At 43.2% G+C, this 24,359-nt stretch overlaps 2 protein-coding genes across 4 annotated transcripts; one reads left to right on the plus strand and one right to left on the minus strand.

The window, feature by feature from the left end:
• Window positions 1-397: 397 nt before the first annotated feature.
• On the minus strand, window positions 398-12,446 carry popdc1 (popeye domain cAMP effector 1). Of its 3 annotated transcripts, XM_079503361.1 has the most exons (9): window positions 12,323-12,446; window positions 11,353-11,671; window positions 9,434-9,558; window positions 6,935-7,122; window positions 6,479-6,587; window positions 5,954-6,121; window positions 4,005-4,146; window positions 1,885-1,932; window positions 398-597 (listed from the first exon to the last, which is right to left on the minus strand). In XM_079503361.1, the coding sequence occupies exons 2-8, from the start codon at window positions 11,606-11,608 to the stop codon at window positions 1,904-1,906; spliced, it is 1,017 nt and encodes a 338-aa protein (XP_079359487.1). In that variant the 5' UTR covers window positions 11,609-11,671; window positions 12,323-12,446; the 3' UTR covers window positions 398-597; window positions 1,885-1,903. The 3 variants fall into 3 exon arrangements, with proteins under 3 accessions (XP_079359487.1, XP_079359486.1, XP_079359485.1); XM_079503360.1 differs by lacking the exon at window positions 1,885-1,932 and having other exon boundaries at window positions 11,353-11,630; XM_079503359.1 differs by lacking the exon at window positions 1,885-1,932.
• Window positions 12,447-13,676: 1,230 nt separating this feature from the next.
• Window positions 13,677-15,724, plus strand: popdc3 (popeye domain cAMP effector 3; the record flags this gene model as incomplete). Its single annotated transcript, XM_079503799.1, has 3 exons — window positions 13,677-14,220; window positions 14,605-14,713; window positions 15,425-15,724. The coding sequence occupies exons 1-3, from the start codon at window positions 13,706-13,708 to the stop codon at window positions 15,722-15,724; spliced, it is 924 nt and encodes a 307-aa protein (XP_079359925.1). The 5' UTR covers window positions 13,677-13,705.
• Between the last annotated feature and the right edge of the window lie 8,635 nt (window positions 15,725-24,359).

A 24,359-nucleotide genomic window follows, 5' to 3' on the forward strand; every position in this document is an offset into this window, starting at 1 on the left:
TAAGTCATAAGACCTGGTACTTAAGACACGCATAATAGGGCCCACAGTGTGTACTGCAAATGTCCCTTCTTCTCCTCAGGCTGTATTAAATATATGCTTTTCTTTTTGGAAAATGTATACTTTTGATTTATGTTTTGGTAATATCACAATTTAACAAGTTCAAAATGTATGTTGACCACATCCCTGGCCTGGAGGGTGTGCTATTTTTCCAAGATTTTGAAAACTCTGTTGTTAGCTTGTACAGTGCATTGGCTATTTTAGCTTATACTTCATCTTACATCAGGCCGCCTACAGTGGTAAAATTGTTTTTTTTTCTTTTACAAACGTAACCCCGGTTTGGTAACTATCTAGGATTACAAGGGTCAAGGGGTGAAGACATTTTTGTTCCCCCCCCCCCCCCCCCTTCCTTGTAATGTTGTCTGTTAATCTGGTTTCATTCTTTCACGTCTTACTCTTCATCCATGTCCACTGCTGATATCTGGGTATTTTTTCTGGAATTTGAGGGAGAAGAAGACTCGTCTTCTTCAAAAACATCATCCTCCAAACCTTCCTCTATGGGCTTCATCATCGAGGAGGCCTTTGTGCTTGGGGACTTTTCTAGAAAGGAGAAGACACGTGGTGCTCAGCTCTAAACCACTCTCTGAAAGCCGGTTAACATTCATGGATGTACAGAAAGAAATGCACCATTCAGGTTCCAAGACAAGAGGAAAAGTCACAGGTCAGAAAGTAGAACACAAACAGACAAAACCTCATTATTATTATTATTATTATTACGAGTGGTGGACCCATGCACTCGAGTAAAAGTATAGATATTCCTGCTTAAATATTACTATACTACAAGTGAAAGTTGTATTTGTACTTGTTGGAGTACTTGCTTTAAGAAAAAAAAAATACTTAAGTATTTAAAAGTGCATGCTTTGAAAAAAATACTTGAGTGAATAGTATTTTTACAAATACTCAAGTAAAGCCCAATTCACACAAATGATTTGCAACGCAACTCCTTGACACCATTATCCCCAAATGGCACCAGTCGGAAACTGGTCAGTCCAGACCGCTGCAATTTCTTGCAACTGGTTGCAAGTTGCAACTAGTTCTGTAGATGTGGACTGGGCTTTAAGGACAGATGATCAAGTAAGTGTACTAACTGTTACTGTCCAGTCTGGTTATTACAATGGTATATGAAAGACACAAGAATAGTTCACACATTGATTCCAGGGTGCATTCTATGTGATTACGGAGGGGTGTATAGACATGAGGGAAAAGAATACTATGGTAGAAAGAAAAAATAATGCTCTCTGAGTGCTTGTCCTGTTTCCAGATAGGCAATTTTCACTGATAGCTCCTGCAATCCCACCGCCAACAAAATGCAGCAGCACCAGACAGCCACTTCACCAGACATAAATGGAGCCATTAGTCTGATCTAAAAGGCCTCTTCAACAGCAATACCCCACGGAAAGTGGTCTAGATCAATATGTATGACACATTGTGAGTAAAAGCGGTCCCAAGTATTTCACTTTAAAGTTTCTCATTAAAATGCACATTCCACTCTACACGTGACATGGAGCTCTGAACTAGTGTATAGATAGATAGAGAGCACGCGTTTGAATGAGTGCTGCATGAACAGCCATAATAAAGGATGCACTTAATTTAAATGTTAAAATGGCACACCAGGTTACAGGAAGAGCACTCAGTTTAGAGCAGGGAGAAGAGAGAGAGTTTTTAGGGGGTTAAAAGCTCTACGTTGAGCTAGTTTGAAGGTAGCATACAGTAGTGAGGGGAGAGGCGGTGGGAAGGGTCCATTTTATGGGGATAATGTGGGGAGGGGGTATGGAGTGTTGAGGTGTGAGGCGAGGTAGGAGTGAGATAAAATATAAATGGTCTTACACCCCTGTCAGGGAATGGCTCAATCTGAGGGAGTGAGCTGAGTCATAGCTGGAGGAGGGATATAGGAGGAACAGTGTCAGTGAAAAGGCTTTGATGACACAAACTATACGGGAAAAAATAAAAAATGATAATGTATACCCCATTAGGAAACAACTCATTTTGCTCCCGTGGACCAACCGAAATGGGGCACCACAATGCTGTTCATACATTTACAAGTATTATCTTTTATTGCGAACGAAGTGATTGCGAACAAAGTGAGCACTAACTATAGAAGCTGGCCAAAACTGTCTGTGTGTCTGTGTCACGCTGTAACACCACCCGCCCGCCTCCAGAGGGCAACTGAAATTGGAACGATACAGAGGTCTCTGTGTGTGTGTGTGTGTGTGTGCAGAGCCGGATTTACCTTGCTGAGGGCCCCCGGGCTGGAGCAAATTTGAGGGCCCCCCTTGGGGCGCGCGGCAAAGCCGCGCGTCCCGCGATTTGGCCGAGCGGCGCAGCCGCGAGGCCGAAAAAAATTTGGGCTATTTTGTTTTCATTTTGGGGTACCCAGGCCCCTAAAAAGAGAGGCAGGCAGGCAGAAGCTCTCAATGGTTTAACCATAATACAACTAAATACAATAACAATACACACATTTCACTTGAATTGGATTTCACTTTACAATTTTATAATTCAAAAAAAAAAAAAAAAAAAAATATTTTTTTTTTTTTTTTTTTTTGGGGCCCCCCTAGTCGGGGGCCCCCGGGCTTCAGCCCACCCTAGCCCAACGGTAAGTCCGGCTCTGTGTGTGTGTGTGTGTGTGTGTGTGTGTGTGTGTGTGTGTGTGTGTGTGTGTGTGTGTGTGTGTGTGTGTGTGTGTGTGTGTGTGACACAGACTGCCACAACATGCAGCTTTGTTCGCTTCCCGCGTTTACGCGTCTTACTTGTAATATATTATGCTTTGCATGATATTCAATATGCTAAGAGGAGCCACAATTGTTTCCACACAGGGCTGTGGATTTCTGAAGTACTGAAATGTAGTGGTTATCGCACACTGGAGAGAGGAGGGATCGATGGGCAAACAAGGGAGTGAAACACTCAAAGGAGTCTGATTTTAATGTACTGCACATCTTGGGCATCTGTGTAAGTACGCCCATGATTGTAAAGAAAGATTGTGATGGGGGGTTGAATTATTCTAATGTTTTGGAGTAAAGACAATGAGAAATTACCCGGGATATGTTGTGAAATTAAATATGCAAATCAATCGACATCAGGTTAGAATATGCATGAAAGCTAAATGTTAAAGACACAAAAGCTGGGAAGCTAAGTCAGCATGTAGGAATACTTCTCTAGGTAAACTTCTCTCAGCTAAACCACATTTACACCTTATATGCATTCCTTAAATGTATTCAGACATTGTACACAAAAGCTTGGATGGGTGTTGGAATTCATTTGGTGGTACAGGAACATGATGAGGCGAACTTTTGAAAGGGACATTTCTAAAATAACTAGAAATTGCTTTGAAAAGGTCAGGCAGCAATTCTCATGACAGTATGAATAGAACAGATGAGCAGCTATTTCACAAAGTAGCACTGCTTCGGTTTGGCCCACTGTTCGAGGTCATACAGAATCATTATTGTTAATTTAACTGTAAGTCTGAGAGTGTACGAATAGAACCAAATATTCGTATACTTTCAGACCAAATTAATTATTGATTACTGTGTAGTGTAGCAGAATGGTAACAGGAAGGTTCATCTTTCCTAGATCAAATGTTTTTGTATGCTGCAGGAGCAGTGTTAATTTTGCTGACAAAAAAATGTTCGTCGACTACCTATTTTCACTGACACAAACAAAATAAAACTGAAATAAATACAAAGCTATACTGACTAAAACTAAGACTAAATACATTGACAATTTTGTCAACGAATAAAAACTAGAATAAAATGTTAAGGAGGGACTAGTGGACAAGAGATCCAGTAGAACTAAAAGCCAAGTCATTTTATGTTTGGTTGCGCTCTGTGTTGCGCTCTGAAAATAGCAGATCTACAAGCTCACAACACGTCACAGCGTGACAGTTGTGAGCTTGTAGATTGGCTGCAAGTGTAAAATGAGATTGTCATCGAGCCGATCACAACGGCACTTACGGAGCGAGGAGCCGGCCGAGCCTCCACGCAGGATCTGGTTCAGGACGTCATCGGTGTCGCTGGTGCTCCCCATGCTGTTCCTCATCTGCATCATGGACAGCTGTGAGCACAGGCTGGGCTGACGGTCCATCTTCTTCACCGCCTGCAGTGTAGCCATCATCATGAATATCATACAGTACAAATTCTCAGTGTACACAGTGTAACGCTGTTCTTTATTATATTTTATTCTTTATTTTATTTGATCAATAAACTATCAAAAGAATATGAATTATTTTGATGTGAATTGACACAAATTAACCAGTTAAGGTTGATTTTTTAGGGGTCCATTAATGGATGCATGTTTCTATTTTCTTACACCATAATCATCAATCATCGTTATATCATAATTTTGCTCATCACGACAGTAATCCATGATCAGTTTAGACAGATTTTATTTTTTAAATGCCGTGCCAATTTTGTTCATCTCCTTAATTTACTAATGGCCAGATGCTCTCAGGGTATAACTAAGGAGTACTTAACCCAAACAAGTACTTCTGTTTTGATTATTTACTCACCCCGTGATGAGTTGAATACATGGAGACATTTTGTTTGTGTAACATTCCGAATCTTAAAACGAAGAAAATACTTGATACTTGATAAAAAAAAATTGTGGGGGTATAATTACTAAAGCTCCACTATGTACAGTAACTTTACTATTTTTTTTTTAATAATCTTTTTATTCAGAGTGCCATACAGTCATGAACAAAACAAATGCTTTACCTTTCAGTTTACAATATGCACCTCTTTTTTTTTCCTTGCTGCCAAACACGTCATACAAAATAATCAAACAAATAATCTATAACTAATATAGATGAGAAATAAACTAATAATTCATAATGATAATAATAATTATTAAGAATTATTATCAAAAAAGGAGGAAGAGAAAAAAATAATAATAATAATAATTAAGAAAAATAAAAAAGAGACAAGAGAGAAAGGAGGGGGAGAGGAAGGGGAAAAGGACTCAACGTATCACAGTTCAAGTACAAGTTCAGATTTGCTAACAAACTACACCGGTATGGGTATAGTTGCAAAGTAATCCATGTGGGGCTGCCAGACATTCCAAAAGTCCTGTTGCCTATTCTTAATATTATAATTAATTTTGTCTTGTGTTTACTATTTTCTGCTGAGCAAGTGCTGACATTCTTTGTCAAAACCAGAAACAGGATTGTGTCAAAGGTCGTGTCCAACATCACACCAAGCCCCAAGTAAGGCTATCTAACATTGAAGCTGCCACACTACCTACTGGCGAAATGTGGAATTGCAGCACTTTCATGGAGGTGGACGTATACGTTCATGACGTCACGTGCGTAAGTCCGGGGCTAGGCTATAGGCTAAACTTCCGCTCGCTCGAGCCATTGAGTTATAATTGTACTTCCGGCAGTCTTCCTGGTGCTTCAAAACGCCACTGAGCAACCTCTATTGAAATGAATAGCGGGGGGGGGGGGGGGGGGGGGGGGGGGGGGGGGGGGGGGGGGCTAACGCTCCGGTTCGGTCTCTATCCTATTATTACTCTATGCATCATCACAGGATCAAAATGTCTCGATGGAAGAGCAGGGAGACCAAAAGCAACCACCCAGAATTTTGTATGAGCTATATGGTATTACATACTCTACAGATTGGAAGATAAAATGTTATTCACTAAAATATAAATACATAATAGAGCTTTAACCCATTCTGGGCGGGAACCCCTTTTGGTGTTAGCATTATGTTATGCTTTAGCTACCGAGCCACCGAGTGGCGCGCTACGAGCTTGTAGGTCTGCTATTTTTGAAAAATCGAAGAACGACTGACACAGAAACATAGCTTTTTCAGAAAACTGTCAGGATGTAGAAGACATTTTTAGAATCTGATCTCAGGTCAAAATGGGTTAAATATTCGCATTTACTCAAACACAAAGCTGAACCTACCTTGTCGCTGAGTGTGGGGTCGTTGAGAGAGTACAGTTTGTTGGTGATGTCTTTGCCAATCAGATACCTAAACACCTCGTTCAGGAACGTGTCTGACTCCAGGAAGTAGGTTAGCCTCTCCCGGGACCAACACAGGAACTTGCAGTTCTCCTCTGCCATGATGGTCACCTGTCAATCAGCCGTGACAGTGTTGTTGTCAAGACGAAAAAAAAGGGGAAAAAAAAAAGTAAAGCAAAAGCAACACCTTTGCAATAACGAGAATATGAAAACAACACAGCCCGGGCATCATAAGGGCAGAAAATAAAAACAACACTTGCTTGTTATTTTGCCTCGCTTAACGACGCTTATCTCAATGATTAATAGGATAGCTTTTTAATGTGTTCCCCTGCTCTTATACCGAGTGTCCTTTAGTTTTCTGCTCATTATGTACTTGTTTTTTATGCTTTTGGCACAAGGTGCAATAAAAAATAATGATCATTATCATGATCTGATTGTTGTTTTCATGCGATCCGACCCTTCTGTTACCTGAAACTTCTCTCCTCGGTGCATCTCGGTTGATCTGAACTCTGGGGAGTCGATGAAGGCGTTGGTATAGATGTTGTGAAGGAAATGGCCTCTGTATGACACCTTCATCCTGTAACACAACACATTATTATTATGTCAGCCTTTGAATTTCAAGGACTTCCAGATTAGGCCATAGATCATAGATCCCCTCGTTTGAAAACACTTTTTTGGCTTTTGAAGATTACATCAGACAGCAGCCCAGTCTATGGGATTTTTAGACAGACAGACAGACACACGCGCACACACACACACACACGCGCGCGCGTGTGTGTTCAGGCGACACTAATGTTCAGGCGACACTAATGCCGCCTGAACATGATTTCCCATGGAATGGCGTTTAGCTCAAACAGGAAGGTGAGGGGATGAGCTCTGACTGACGTACAACCACTGAATTCAGAGACTCAGATCTATACGTACTTCCCTTTGAGGAGAATGCTCAGCCGCTCATCCACTGAGGTCTTGTCTTCGGCTGCGTACACCTGACCTTTCTTCAGGGTCTGGATGGTGCAAAACTGGCCCGTGAGCCTCTGGAACAGGGCCTCTCGCACGTGGAGGGGTTCAAACATTCGCTTGTACACCGACCTCAGCTCCCTGTCGATCTTAATCTGACAGACAAACAGAGGACATTAACCCTGCCGCCCCTGTTTTTGGGCATGTCATTATAGGCATAAATTCTCACATAGATTAGACCTACTACAGTATTAACCACACTGTCCCTAGTATCCCTATTGTGGGAATTGCACAATAGCCAAACATTCATTAAAATAAGCAAACATTCTGGGAAAGAAAAACAAAAGAGGGGAAGTATAGACCCTTGAGGGACTCTCATAATGAGCCAGATAGTCTATTTTTGGTTATCTTTATACCGTTGAACAACAAAGTATAATTCAAGCTTAACCACTTAAACCCTCTATACTAAATAACTAACACTTGGTTGACTGTGGTTGGCTCTGCACTTGCTCAGATATTTATTTCCTCTACACAGTGTAGAGAGATTTGGTGTAGAGTTTACAGCAAATCTCTTCAAGGAAATAGCCGATCTACAAGCTCACTCTGAGCTTGTAACTGACAAATGTTCGCCCCAGAATAGGGAAGTTAGGATGCATGTCATAACAGGTGTCCACCTGTTCGCTAAGAATACGCAAACATTTGCAGAAAACAGCATATATGAGGCAGCAGTGGCCTAAAGGTTAGAGAAGCGTGCTTGTTCCCGGTTCAATTCCCCAGACCGTAAATTCCCCTTACTGTATCTCTCCCCCAACACAGCTGAAGTTCCCTTGAGCAATGCACTGAACCCCAGGCTACTCCAGTGGAGCTGAGCTGTTCAGTGACCATCAACAGTATAAGACTGTTGTTATACCAGGCACCTACCAGGTTTTAACGTATTATGTCTTCAGAGTATATACCTATTTACACGCACATCGACGGTGGGTGATGTGCCAATAAGGCATAACATGGAAGGAGGTAGGGCCTGCACACCAGCTTCAGGTAAAGGAATTACTTCATTATCAGACAATGTTTCGATCACACAGGATCTTCATCAGGTCAGTATAACAGATGCACACATGTTCCATCATTTTTATCCATTAGCACTCAGATTGAGTACCTCCCCTGCTACCACTACCAGCCCCGCTTGGTGTGTCTTTGTTTGTCTATGATGGCAGTGCTGAAAATGAGCATCTGTGCTCTGCTCAGCAAATTTCCCTAGGTAAATAAAAGACAAAAAATTTAAGTTTTGGTGCTGAAGGAAAAAAGGAGGAGACCAAGTAGGCAGTTTAGACCCCTGGGGGAACCGTGGCCAACAAAGTATGGCTTTAGAAGTGGTTATGTGGTTAAGAGATTCTTTCAGACCTTTTTATTACTTGAATGAATTGTGGACAGTTGTGAAGAATGTGGTGGTGGTAACCTACATGTGTACTTGTCGTCAGTGCACATTCGGTGTGTTAGTAAATATGCAACAGAGCACTATATGTACTATGTAGAGTAAATGGTACTACGTATTTCGTAAAGGGCCTCCTATATCTCATGAAATGCTTTGCTCTCATTCTGTCAGCCCTAGGTAACACCCATTACCTACTGAGATTCCCCTAGCAACAGCCATGGAAGCCATACTGAAAGATCTGTGCATCTCATTCAGGTACCGACCATTCAAGGACCGACACCGGGGCAGTGTGCTACTTACTTCCACAGACGGGCATGAAAAAAGAATGAGATGTAAAATAACATCCCCCTACCTCCCTCAAAGGTGAGCCTTCCAATTAGGCGATACGCTTGGCTACTACTATGAATACAAAACCGACTCTGCGGAATGAGAGCCTGCCCATGCATCCAAATGCACCGCTCAACTGGTCTGGGTTTGATTAGTACACAAGGAAGATACAAGCTCTGTGGAATGAATAGCCATATCCATCCATGCACATTTACTCTTTGTCTGCTGAAGGTAGTTAAACCCTGCCAGGGCATATTCCCCATATTTGGGCAGTTTCATTTCCGCTTTCCCGGCATGGAGACCGCCATTGTAAGGATCGGCTAATATTAGCTGTTTACCTTTCGCCAGAAACGTTAACATGTCGAGAGCGATGCGATACAAAATTACAAATAATATCCGAACCTCGGATGGATGTTCAAAACCACGGACAGCACTCGTAGTTTCAGAGATACGAGGCATAGAATATTCTACTTTGACTGGAGCTCTATGGGGGCCGTGCGCGAAAATCCTGGTGCTGGGGGTGACAAAGGCGTTGTCTACTGTCTAGCAACCGGGCAAATGTTAAAAGTAGATTTTCGGCTAAACCGTTTCATATTTGGTGTAAAGCTTTAGGTACGAACATGTTCGTACTTAGCAGACAACGTACCTAGAGGGGATACGGATATGCTCGTACTTTAGCAATAACATAATTAAAATGCACAACTCACTGGTCTGCGCTTGTACACGAGGAAGAAGAGGTGCATGAAGTTGACCACCAGGAAAACGACGTTCCACACCATCACATCCAGGTTGCATCTGTACAGTGCCGCCCAGGCGATAAACAGAGTGCACCCTGTCAGAGCAAAGGAGAGGCTTTGAGACAGGATGACTGATTCCAACTATGCAGTACTTGGATATAATGTACATACAGTCACAGTAACATCCTGCTTGTTCATTTAATCTGCACTGTGTAACTTACCCCTTCTACTCTGTATTTGCAAGAACTGACATTTTTTACCAATTGGGCCTGCCCTGACCTTCAGCTCAAAATTTGTGTCCTTGACCTTTGACACGATCAACTGTACTGTACTGTACTGTACTGTACTGTACTGTACTGTACTGTACTGTACTGTACTGTACTGTACTGTACTGTACTGTACTGTACTGTACTGTACTGTACTGTACTGTACTGTGATGTCTGAAATGCATTTTCAATTTACATTTAAGCATTTTAGAGGTGCTTATACAGAGCGACTTACAAGTGTGAGGTCAGAATAAATGGTATGAACTCTAGTCAACAAACAACAGGGCAAAGTGTACCGTAAGTGGAGCGCAATGAAAACTATTTAGTGCATCATAGAAACTAGGATACCATCAAACTTAGCTTCTGTCTAAACAACAAGCAATCTCAATGACATTCTGAAGTTCTGAACATTATGTTTGAGACAAAACAAATCTAAATACTCAAAACATAGGCCTACGCCCTACACAGTATGTGAACAACTAACCGCAGCATCTGCATTGTTTAGAAAATGTGTCATACGTTTGTTATAATTGGTTTGTAACAAGTAACAACCTATTTATACGAATTGTTTATTACGGTATTTACAATATCACATTATCTCCATATCATGTCAATATTCAATTAAAGGACAATAAATGCTAGCATTGATGTATAGGCCCAGCTCTAAAGGCTGTATGCGTGCGTGCGTGCGTGCGTGCGTGCGTGCGTGCGTGCGTGCGTGCGTGCGTGCGTGCGCGCGTGCGTGCGTGCGTGCGTGTATTCTCAACTCTATCACTGTGCTCGTATGTCTAAGACAGGACCAAGCAGGAAGGCAATAAGCAACGAGCCTGCAGACAGTGCAGAGGCTTCATGAATGAGTGCGCAAATGTGTGCACATCACACCCACCCTGGCCACGAACCTTACGTTCACTCCACTGGCTGCCCATCGCATGTTTTTTCCCCAACTCTTTGTACTATGCAAGGTCTATGACCTGACAGACAAATGTTTTCATGTACGGTATCTATATATTTTTCTAGAGATATTTTCTAATCGGAGGTCAGGTTCTGAACACGAAAGTTGTTTGGCATGAGGAGACGCATGTGTATCGACGATTTATTGCTGACAGTCAAACGGTTCATGAGCTATGCCTGTTCAAAGTTTGCATTTTCAATTGAGTGCTATAGCGCCACCCTTAGGCCAATTGCTGTGGGCTTTGTGTCTTCACAAAACTTGGCATAGCCCTCTACCACATTGCCAAGTTTCAAAAAACGACTGCACGGTTAAGCCAGAACTGCTATTTTTGGCGGAAGGAGAAGAAGAGGAAGAAATAAACAGACAAATACCAAGAAGTCGCTTTGGGCTTGGTCCCTTAATAATTAATAAAAGAAAAGTCCTTGAAGTAAAGGATTCTGTAATAGTATAACAGTCCTAGTCGTCCTAATAGTAACAAGGACCTTCAATATAGGCTTGCCAATGTCATTGGCTTGTTGAAGTAGGTTGAGCGCTATGGGGCTCAGTGGCACATCAAGTGGCTGCAGTGATAAATTTAGCATTCCATAGTAACCGGCGGCCACTAATATCGGCCGTCCTTTAATTCCCAATCAGTAGTGGAATGCCATCAGCAGGTGGCAGTGTGGACTGACCTGTCAACAGAAGGAGGCGCAGCAGGATCATGTGCAGGGCCACGGTGGTGGGGATGATCAGAGCCAGCAACAGGGACAGGTTCCCCAGGTGGAAGAGGAGGTGGTGGGCCTCCTCCCAGTCCTCGCAGGAGGTGACGTTCATGGGATCCAGACCCCCCAGGCCTCCTCCACCACCACCAGGTACCGCTGACATGGCGGAGCGCAGTGGAGCCAGGGTGCTGAAGAACATGGTGGAGATCTCCGGGGAAACAGACATCCTGTCACTGTGGCAGTGTCACCTTCAACAGACAAGATGGAAGGACAGCGTTTCTCTGCGTGCCTGCATGAAGAGAAACAGCTTTGCCCTAATTATTTAGCTACTTATTTTTTTAAATAGAATGTGGCTCATATGCTAATTATAATTGAATTGCTATTTCAAGACCATTTTGGGCTTGCAATTGTATAGGCCTAACTCGTAAAATGTATGTTTATTTTTGCAACTGAATGTTGTTTGAAATTGTGATAGCCTCAATATATATATATATATATATATATATATATATATATATATGTGTGTGTGTGTGTGTGTGTGTGTGTGTGTGTGTGTGTGTGTGTGTGTGTGTGTGTGTGTGTGTGTGTGTGTGTGTGTGTCACACGTATATGGCTTGCACGTGGAAACCTATGGGACTATGTTAATTTAATTTAGCCTAATAAAAATATTTGCTAAAGCAATTCAACCATAGTTAGGCCTGAGCAATGAAATACATTTGTTGTCTTCGTCTTCTGCCTACAAATGCTGGTCTTCGGTTGGGTTGTTGTTGCAGTAGTAGATCAATTTTGACAGCAGAGAGAGTGGGGTTTGCTTGTTAAAACAAATAGCGGTGGTATATTAGGCCTACAGGAGTAGTGGTATTTATTCGAGAGACCCAATAACTTTCTAACTTCCATCAAACTATATATACCGAGAGAAAATGGAGCTATGTAAACTTACCGTTTCAGCAGCAGAGCAGGCGATAATATAAATCCTTGCGGCAAACGGCCGGGGAACGACTTGAGTAGACTTCAATAAAGAGAATGGAGATGAGCTCGTAGCGTCCGGTCTAAATGCACGCTCGTGTCTGTGCGAGCAGGAGGGCTGCACAGTGTGAGACGCGCATTCCAGTGAGCTGACAGGCATTGACTAAAATGGGCAAGAGTCGAGGGGGCCACGAGAAGCCCCGCATCTGCAATGCCTAAGCACTCCAGCAGGGGGTAGTAAAAAACAACTCCGTAAACTAGGCTACTGTACTCATAGATATATTATGACTGTACTGAGTTGACTGAGGAAAGTCTGGTGACGCGAGGTTGTTTGTAAATAACTTTGGTTTTGGTTCCACTTTGTCGACCCTCTGGAGTTAAATGAACACTGGGGATTTTACTAGTGTAGCCTAAGTTGTGTCGGAAACTTCTCACCCATATGGTTCTCTCAGTTCTCACAGACTCACTCACAACACAGACACTGGGGAATATTTCGGAATGGTGTCACGGTGTCCATTACCAACCAGCTGTTTTTCAGCCTACCGGTATCTTGAAAAGTGACTTAAATTGCACACACGACAACTCGTGCGTTATTATCATTATGTTAACTTGTTTTACAACAACCCCGGACGGACCCCCAAATTAATAGCCTATGTAGCCTTGCCTATTTGGCGTGTGTTGTTGAAATGTTTTTAAAATATTCAAAATGTTTCACATTTCTTTTCAAAGCATTTTTAATTCAGCTATCTGAATTAGATTAGGCTACAGAGTATGTTATTGAGATAGTCAACAATAGTCTACCTATAGCTTAGCTAGAGTCTGTCACATTAATTTTAGTCCACTGTCCAGTCAGTGTCCACACACGCGCGCGCGCGCCTCGGCTGGCCATTTGCTCTCCCTGGGCGCAAGTCTGCGACAAACAAAACCGTCTTTTTTTATGTCCGTGACCCTAGCTGTGCCTAAAAATGTGTGGCGAGATGATTCGAGAAAGGTTTGACGGCACAAACACAGTCATGATGAAAGTTGTAACTTGTAGGACTGCAGGACCATGAAGGGGATCGCTGCATTCGCTGCTGCTGCTCGCGTGAATTGGTGACACATGCGGGTCATATTTTAAGAATCAAGCTGCGGGCGGTGACATTTTCACCAGTCTGTCTATTGAAGGAAGGTGGATTGAGGTTGACTTTCCCCCCTCTCTCCTTTCTTTCTTTCTTTCTTTTGACGGTGCAACTATAATATAACCTACCCTCTTCAGTTTGAGAGAGGAACAGACACGGAGCAGTCCCGTTCTAGCTTTAGGATCAAGAAGTAGACAGACAGTATAGTTAAGTAGCCTAGTAGGCTATTCGCCTTCGCTATGGAAGGATTGGAAGTCCCCGACTTCGAGAGCATGAACATCAGCAGCGCGGAGCCGCCCGTCGTGCACCCGCTGTGCACGGCGTGGAGGGACGGCGCCGAGGGCTCCGTGTTCCACCTGGCGCACATCCTACTGGTGCTGGGCTTCATGGGCGGCAGCGGCTTCTACGGCCTCATCTACCTGTTCACCTTCCTGACGCTCGGCTTCTTCTGCGCCAGCGTCTGGGCATGGTCGGACGCGTGCACCACGGACACGTTCCTGTGGAACTTCGCCCTGTTCGGCGTGTGCGCCGCGCAGGTCGTGCACGTCTCGTACCGGCTGCGGAGCGTCACGTTCGACAGGGACTTCACGGAGCTGTACTGCTGCCTGTTCAAGAGGCTCGGCGTGTCGCTGTCCCACTTCGGGAAGATCGTCACCTGCTGCGAGGGCGACATCCACACCCTGGAGAAGGACCACTGCTTCGCCATGGAGGGCAAAACGGTCATTGACAAGCTGTCAGTGCTGCTGTCTGGCAGGTATAGGCAATTCCCCCACAAATTAGAGTTGACTATACCCTTGTTTAGTTAGTGCATCGGTTCTCAAAGTGGGGTCTGGATCTTATATATATACTCTATGGTCTGGATGGGGGACAGAGCTATTTGTGTTTAATATAGCATCAACATCAGTTTTACGACTTTGACCCCAATTTATGCTGCAGCTATTACAAATAAATAAATGGCAGATGTACAAACTCACAATGAGTTGTGAACAAATATATATATATCATTTCACAATTTTGAACACATGTATCTTATATGGGGTCCTGGCTGCAGCCACATTTTTCCGGTTTAGTGCGCCAGCATCCTTTCATGATCTCTCTATCTCTCTCTCCCCTCCTCTCTCTCTCTCTCTTTCTGCAGAATTATAGTGACAGTCAACGGAGAGTTTCTGCATTACATTTATCCATACCAGTTTCTGGACTCACCGGAGTGGGATTCCCTCAGGCCATCAGAGGAAGGTGTATTTCAGGTAATATAAGCTTGCTTATGACAAACTGGACACTTTAAAAGCGGCAATTCGTAATGTAGGCAATAATGTATGTATTAGACTCTAACTTGGGTCTCTCCACATGAGATACCAAAAAGTGGTGTCTCAACACCTGCTGCTACGAGACCACCTTCAACTGATACAGGAAGAGTGGGCACCTGAGAAGTCTGGGCACTACAATGTGAAATTGGCTACTTTTCCAAAATGTGAAGAAAAAAAATCACATCCCATGTGAAGTGAGTGGTGCTCTTATCATCATACATCATCATTCCGGCCAATCACAAGTTGCGTCCTCACTTTTGTCTTCAACGTCCGTGTTACGCAATGTATGTGTTTACACAAACACTCAAAATTGTCCATTCATTGTCAATGGCATTTAATGTTTGTGTAGGACAAGGTTTGTGTCTGCACATACACCAAACTATATGAGGGGCTTGCGCCCCTCAAAAAAATAATAATATGAATATGGGTGCCTACTCTTCCGATTAGCCTACCCCTCCAACGGATGAGGTATAGGTATTAGTAGGCTAATTAGTTTATAGGTGAATGTAGGCTACAGTATATAATGCCATGCATATAGGTTGAAATAACACTTAAAATAAGTTCCAGATTGCAGCTTAGGTTTAACATATACATCCTGTTGATTTGTTAACCCCTCATGCTTATTATTATTCATATTTTGTGGTCAAACAGGTGACACTGCGCGCAGAGGACCGCTGCAGGTACGTGGCGTGGAGGAGGAAGAAGCTGTACCTGCTCTTCGCCAAGCATCGCTACATCGCCAAGGTGTTCGCCCTGGTGGTGCGCAACGACATCGCCGAGAAGCTCTACTCCCTGAACGACAAGGCGTTCGGCGGCCGCGGCTCCGGACGCCGCTGTGACCTCCGGCTGCCCAGCTACTGTCATACCCCGGGGCCCGAGTTGGAGCGCAGAGACAGCTCCCTGAAGGCGTCGATGACGCAGCAGGCTGGAAGGACCGAGACAGCTTCCTGAAGGCGTCGATGACGCAGCAGGGTGGAAGGACCGCCTGAGAGGAGGAGAGAGAGCCGGTCGATGCCTTGGAGCAGTGGTTCTCAACCCCCCCCCCCCCCCCCCCCCCCCCCCCCAAATATTATCATATTTGAACTGGGTATTCAATTTTGTGTGACTCGATTTCACAATTTGTTGCTCTTATATTATTTGATAATTTGGCCAATGTTTGGCCAGTTCTTATAGTATACAGTTTGTTAATTACTTTTGATGGTCTTTTTCATTTTCTTTGTTTTTGAGGTATTACAAAGGTCTTAAAAGTCCTTTAAAAAAGTCCTGGGGGTCTCGACCTACAGATTGAGAACCACTGCTTTGGAGGACTGTACCGTTGAATGTTTACATTTTGTGAAAAGCTTCAAATCTGTCGCCTAATAGGCCAGTTGTTCTCAAACATCTTTATATCAAAATGCATAAGTATTTGGACATGGACCCGAAATGAAAATAATATCTGAAAGATTGGTGTTGTTAAAATGGCTATTTTCACATTTCAAATAGCCGAACTGATTTTGATGCTATATTAATATATTTAGCTGGGCCCCCCTGAAACCCCATCAGGAACCCCTGGGGGTTGCCGGACCCCACTTTGAGAACCACTGGCCTAGGCTTGCTGTAAATGTTTCAGTCTCCCTGGGAGACCCAGCTTATACCGCGCTTCAAGAATCCCTGCTTGGCCAGGAGAGTTATTGCGCATATGAGCTTCAGGCAGCACTAGCTACTTGGTAACCAGTAGGCCAATTAGATTTCCTACCTGACAACAGGGTGTGTATTTGGGAGAGTAGGATGAACACCCCACCCCCTCCATGCTCCACCAGACCACTGTACTAGGCTAGTTATTTCATATTAACATACTCTAGTCTACCATACAACCCTTGCGGTTCATTTGGTTCCATTTGTGTTTGTGTTGTAGGGCTGAATCTATGAGAAAAAAAGCGACCTAGTGTTTGCAGTCATGTCACACAAGGCTTGTGCTGTAGTAGGCTACATTGACATTGTGGTTCGGGTTGTAATCATTTATTTTGGGCGGTGGTGTGTATTTGAAGCCTATATTGCATACAATATAGGCTTATTGTAAATATTTTTGAAAATAAAGATTATTTTTGGTGTGTGGTGTGTTGGTGTGTGTTTTTTCTTCCCCAAAATGAATGACCATACAAATAACCTGAGTAACCAGTCTGCTGTCCAAGGTGCTGAATCTGTGAAAAGAAGTGCATTACCTTTGTTCTTGTTCTTGTGGTTGTTGTAAAACAACAATGACGTGTGTGTGCAATACGTTTAAAAACATTCAAGAAAGGCTGAAATACAGGTACTGGACCATTTTCCAATTTTTGTGCAGATCTGCTAAATGTTTTGAAACATTTCCAACAACACAAATGTTGTTGGTCCCTGGTTCAGATGGGGGGTCCACGGCCAAATACATTGGTCCCTGGTTCAGATGGGGGGGGTCCACGGCCAAATACATTGGTCCCTGGTTCAGATGGGGGGTCCACGGCCAAATACATGTTAATTTTGCAGTGCATGTCATGGAAAAAGTTTGAGAACCATTGTTGTTGGAGGACTAGACTAGAGCACACATCGGCAACACAGCCCTTTGACCATCTCCATCCAGCTCTCAAAGTCCTCAAAGAAAAACAAAATGACCCCCCAAAAATCCACCTTAACCCATTCTGGGCGGGAACCCCTTTTGGTGTTTTACCCCCTCAGGCCGGGAACCCATTTTTTGGGTTCTGTACAGTATGTACAGTATTTAAAAAAAAAATCATTTTGATGCTGCTATATAAATATTTGAAGTTTTTCAGAAACCTTAAGTCAGGATTTAGAGGCGTTTTTAGAATCGGCCTCAGGCCTAAGGCAGCATTTCACTAGTAAGAAACCACACCACTGTTCAAGATTAGTAGTATTTATTTGCACAAATGAGATGTGGGTGTAATGATGAGGAGCCCGGGGAGGGCGAGACTGAGGATGGGGACGTAGTCTCGAGAGCTTGACGACCGACCTGCTCACCCGGGAGCGGTCGGTCGCCTCTGCTCGGACGCTGCCCCCCCGGGGGCTCCTAGGAGAAGGAGAGAGAGAGAAGTGTTAGCAGGGCAATGCTGAGGATGGAGGGGGTTAGTTGGGGAGGAGGGGGGGGGAATTTGACAGCGCGAGGTGGTATCAAACAGGTAAGTAATGATATGAGGTGTGTATTTATGCTGTGGGGAATGTTACGTGATTGGCTGCGCTGCCGTGGAGACACGGGTGAACTTGACGAGGAGATAGGGATGGGAGTGATTTGGGTTGAGCAGTGGGTGGTGTCCACTCCTGAATCTACGTTTAACACAACTACATTAATGGTTCAGAGGGAAATTAATTTGACTCCACTCCAATTCATTATTAGTAATGTACCTTGAGTACATATACCTGCATTCCATATTCATATGTATTCTAAAGTTAATGCCTTGAGTCTGAAAAAAAATAATTGGCCCTGTCGTCTGTCTACCAAGTTTATTTATATAAAAAAAAATTGCACTGGCAGATTTGTCTGGTTTCCAGGCTAACCAAATTCGTGCAGTTTTAACATAATTCAACACTATGTGTTTCTAGTTTAAATCCAATTCTCCGATGTACAGTATGGCCCTATATCGAAGTCAGTATGGCCCCCTGGAAGAAAATGCTGCCCACCCCTGGGCTATAGGGTTAGTGATCTTCAAGACTAAAATAGCAGCAACCAGACCCCATGGGGTGCAACTACCTGTACTTGCCTGGCCAGTCAAGGTGTCTTTTATGAGCTGCAGGTTGGGTAAAACAGAGGTTTTAGTGAATATCTACGGTATATCTGGGACAGCTACTGAAGTGCAGAGGAACCCCTGGGTCCATTTTGTACTTTGCATCAGACATTGATTCTGAGCCAAATCCTGGCTGTCACACTGGCAGAGAGCAGTGGCAGTCTAACTACTGATGGCCCCGTTGTCTCAAACAATGGCAAACGTAGAGGAATGCTGAGGAAGAATCACCACCCCAGCTAGTCAAGTCATCTAATATTTATATAGTACATTAAAAAAAAAAGGTGTTGATCAAGTGCTTTCCAATAGAGAATGACAAAACAAAAAACACATGATATCCGCAATCCAAGCACGTAACATGAGCTACAAAGTGCTGATAGCATCAAGACAGCGTAAAATAAGTCAAGTAAAATAAAGCATATGCCTACATGTTTAAAAGGCCTATGGGAATAACATAGTTAACAAGAAAGTTAGTTCTGACAAGCAATAAAACACAATTTAGTAAACTCTCAGTGCAGATGTCAACAAATAAACAAATGCAAACACACACAACACAGAGATGAAGGCGTGTGTGTGTGTGTGTGTGCATTCGTGTGTGTACACGCACATATCTAAATAGACAGCTTGTAAACAGAAGAGGACGTGATGTAAGTTCGGTGCTAGCCCATGTTGGCCAGCTACATCAAGACTACCAGACACCCAACACCACCATCTATTAATAGACCCCCACCCCGGAGAGTCCCTGCGTGAGTGGGGGGGTGTTGGTATGTCTGTGGGTGGGTGGAGATATTATTCCAAGTTGGTGGGCAAGCATGTGTGTGTGTGTGTGTGTGTGTGTGTGTGTGTGTGTGTGTGTGTGTGTGTGTGTGTGTGTGTGTGTGTGTGTGTGTGTGTGTGTGTGTGTGTGTGTGTGTGTGTGTGTGTGTGTGTGTGTGTGTGTGTGTGTGTGTGTGTGTGACAATTAGCGTGAGCCTGTTGGTGAGGACATGGGGGATAATTGGGCTGTGTGAGATTGGTTCCTGCAAGAACATGCAGTGAAGGATGCACTCCACCTCGCTAACCCCAACCTCCCAGGAGATAAAACATAATCTCTCACACAATGTACCCCTCCCTGTTATCTGTCATTGCCCTGCTATTTTCGGATATCACTGGATCGGGATAAATAAATTATGTTCTGATAAAACACCAACCTCAGCACCCGTGAAAAGTTACATGCATACACTCGCACACGCGCACGCAACAAGAACAAACACTGTAGGCTATCAATTGCAATAGACAGGCTTGTTATTCTTCCAACCTCCTGCTCTACTCTGGCTTCGAGAGTTGGGATGACGACCCGCATAATTCCGTTGTTTGATGACAGGAGGAGGATGGAGATTCTTTCCACACTGGCTGTGATTGACCGCGCTTCTCTCCCCTAGTGATATGTTTTCACTCCAAGCTGGCATACCAATGAGCTATGCTCCAGGACAGGTAGCCCTGGGAGACAGCCCAAAAAACCCTGCTTCCAGGTCAACAGATGCGGTGCGACAGAACCTGCTGCTGAGGTAGATGCAGGGTGGCAGACATGACTCTGCAATCAGATCATGGGGTGCAGAAAGCATGAAGGTGGTACAGTACAGAGTACACCATCCAGGCGTAAAATGAAAGTGATTCTTTGATGATACCACAATGCCAAATAGGGTCCTCTGTATATGAATATACACAGGCTATAAAGAAAGATATGGCATATTTATAAGACAATATCCATAGAGAAAGAGATGATTCTAATCTCTATATAACATTATAGAGAAAAAGATTGGATTCTGAGAGAAGGAGATGGCTTCTACATTCCAAATAATAGGGGGAAAGAGATGGCTTATAGTACGCTCTATGAAACACGATTTTGGGGAGCAATAAATAAATCTCCCCATGCAGCCTTGCCTGCATCACTCCCTCGGTCATTCTCATGAAACTTGAAAACAATCCAAATGCAGATTAAACTGAAAGGCAGAGTGCCCTTATTTGCTTGATCCCCTATAGAGTAGGGAGCCATGCTGCTGCCCGCTCCCCTCATGGAGTTGATGCCAACATTGTCCTCCTATCAGCCAGTATATCCATCAACTGGACAGATCAGCGCAGATGGGTTTGTGTCCGAGTCCATAAACGAGGACAGGAAATGAAAGCGGCGTGGGAATGAAGGGACCCGACGTCAGTCCCAAAAAAAGGAATATGAAAAGCAGACCATCTCATTTTATTCTCCCTGCATAAGAGACGCGGGAACAGAGGATTTTGATCTGACCTTTTCCTTCGCTGCGGCTTACAGTATACCCTAAGAGACATCTATTCACTTCGCTGAACAGAACCTTTCTCTGCTCAAAAGGCCACGCCACAGAGGAGAGAAAAGAAAAAATATTATCTGTTCAATCTCTGTAAAAAAAAGAAAATAAGAAAAAAGAATGTTATGCACGGGATGATGAGTGTTCAATAGGTGCGATGTGGGGTTAAATGAAAAGAAATGTGACAACTCCAATGACGGCAATATTCACATCACACTAGACCGTAATGCTTTGAAACTGTTTCTTTACCTTCTCCAGCCCCTCAGGCCAGGGACCCATTGTCAGACGTAGGGGGCACTTCTTGATCGTGATGAACGACAGCCCTTCACTAATCAGCGTAATCATGCAGAGGACCATAGCCTGTCTGCTGGGAGGACCACGGGCACTTACCAATGCCAAGACATGAGTCACGGTGGTCCTTGAGGACCCTCTGTGTGCCTCCACCAACGCCAAAACCTCATGTTGCCCAGACAACGGCACTGACCATACTGTTCGATAACTTCTCCTAATTGTTTTTTCATTATTTAAAACCACACTTCTTGCTTCTCCTCGAAACCTCCTTCTTGCCTTTTCAACTTGACATTAACCAAGAGCTTTTCTGAACATCTCAAAGACACGCCACAGGACAGGAGAAAATTCAAGTCCACAATGATGGGCTTCGAGACTATTAGGCGTGAGAGAAACTAAAGCCAAATTGTATTAATCTGATCTGCCGTCTTTGGTGAGCGACACAGTCTATTGATGAAGTATAACTTAGCCCTAGAGTCTGAATGCAGTAGGCTAAAGTTCAGGTGCAGCAATTTTTCTCAGTCTTTTTCATTTCACGGAACCCAATTTGATTTGCATGATTTGGCCACACAGGCCCCGTTAGATTTAATCTCTGGGACCCCAATCTAAGAAGATATGATTCGGTTCAGAACTCATTAACCGACTATACTGTACTATAGGTAGAGAGAAGAGATAACCAGTGAAAGATTGTAGGCCTATACCACAAGATTGTATAGGCCTACCACATGGCTTTCTTATCATGATCATTAGTGAGGACCAATTATAATATAATTGAACATAGATTTAAAAGTGGTGAAGTGGTCCTTAAAAATAAAAGTTTCTTATTTAGGCACATGCATTGGTGCATAGCCTACCTACTGTATAGTAAGAAGTCATCATACATCATCTCATTCTGGCCAATAACAATTTGGGTCCTCACTTCAATGTTTGTGTTTACAGTTTTGTCTTCCTGATCGGGACATCTCTAAACATATTAATGATCAACAAGATTTTATTTTTTTTATATATTTAGATTTTTATTATCGTGAGAATGTTGGCTTCCATTATTGCAAGATTATAGAATAGGAACATACTGTAATTTATACCACATGGGGATCAATTGTGCAACACTAATATTTGCATTGCATTATCTGGGCAATTTTTTGTTTGTCTCCTCTACTTACTTGGTTAAGTTTTCACTTGTTTTTCTGAGGACGTGGTGGAACCTCCCTCAAGGATCCGTGCCATGTCCACAGAGCGCATGTTGAGAACCACTGCTCCAGTAGTGTGTGTCCGAGCTGTCCGTGACCACAAGGTAGTGATATCAATTCACTGAATTCAGTACAAGAGTGGGATCAAAGAAGTGAGAACTGAGAATCACTGCAGCTGTTGTCTGTTCTGTGGTCATGGTTAGCATGCCCTCTATTGGACAAATGGAGACATAACACCAAAAGAACACCAGGTTGATGTTTATTTATTTTGTGTGCATAATGTGCATCTATATAACAAATTGAACTGGAGACAGACATGGTGCCATTTACGACCAGACATCGTCTTTTGTAGTGAAACTACACCATAACTGGACGGTAAGACATTCACACTCCTTTGGGGCTAAAGAGAATTCATGGTCCAACCATTCAGCCTTCTTAGAGGCATGTATACAAAACTGTGCATCATTGCATTTGGTAAAACGCAGTGTAACATATAGTGATAAGGGTTATTTGCTTTTCATACATGATGTTAGAATGAGAAATATACAGGTATACACTATACAGATGTGAAGAGGATCTATTCTAGAAGACACACACACACACACACACACACACACACACACACACACACACACACACACACACACACACACAGTCTAGGGCATTAAGCAACTAGTTTACTAGTCGACTAGTAAATCGACTAGTAAGTCGACTAGTAAATCCACTAGTCGACCTTGTTGGTACTAGTTGACTAGTTTCTTCCCGATTTTGTAGGCCTCAAGATCAGGTAGATTATAGTTATAGTCACCATGTACAGTTTTTCAATGTACAAATATTTATTTTCAAAAAAAACAAAAACAAAAAAAGTTTATTTTTTAAATTTATTTAATGTTTTACATAATAGGTAGTTAAACAACTAGTCGACTAGTAAAAATGACTAGAAGTGAATGCCCTAACACACACACACACACACACACACACACACACACACACACACACACACACACACACACACACACACACACACACACACACACACACACACACACACACACACACACACACACAGAGAGAGAGAGAACTGAAGAATGCATACACTATCTCTTGAGATTATACTTTGTCAAGCATGACGTCACACCACTGACAATGAGAGAGCCTATACAGGATCGATGCTGTGAACCAATGATACAACAGCAGCAGTACCGATTAACAATGAAATATTCAGTAGACGAGGCTGAGTAGTGTCTGCTCTTTTAACCATTTAAACCCCATATGGTTGAACCGCGCGGAGTCCCTCAGGGCTCTACACTAGTATTCTTTCTGTTTTCTGTTATTGTGGGGGAAGCTTTCGCTGAAAGTAGCTGATCGACAAGCTCTGTAGTGAAAGCTTCCCCCACAATACGATGCTGGGGTTTCAGTGGTTAAAAGTGTTAAATGATCAGTCTTTACATCAAGAGGACTGCAAAGTCAGCAATCAACAGTACAACTCCACACACACCACACACACACACACACACACACACACACACACACACACACACACACACACACACACACACACACACACACACACACACACACACAGACACTGGAAGCCATTTTAGATTGTGTGCACCGCATAATCCTGAATGCTAGTTTAACTCTGAGCGTAAAAATTGCGGGTCTATTTGGTTCCATTTGTACACTGTCAGAGTTAGTGATATTGTTTTGGCTAAAACAAAACTTTGTTGTTGTTGTTAAAAGGTTAAAGCTCTTAACTCTGATCGCAATCATTGCTATGTTCAGAACAGTGTTTGTTCAGAAACAGGAGTTCTCAGCCTCTCCAAGCTCAACAGAAAATACATATATTTTCAGGTGGGATACCGATTTCATCCAATCAGAAGAGAGACCCCTTTTCATCAGCTTTAAATGTATAGTATTCCAATTCAAATGTTGTTCCATCACTTCCATATTCACTGTATTCTGTGTATGCTTTAACCTTTTAAGCTTTAACATTAAACGTTTTGTTTTAACCAAAAAACATAACTCACAGTACCTTTAACCC

This window comes from Electrona antarctica (genome assembly GCF_951216825.1).
Source record: "Electrona antarctica genome assembly, chromosome: 6".
Taxonomy (NCBI): domain Eukaryota; kingdom Metazoa; phylum Chordata; class Actinopteri; order Myctophiformes; family Myctophidae; genus Electrona; species Electrona antarctica.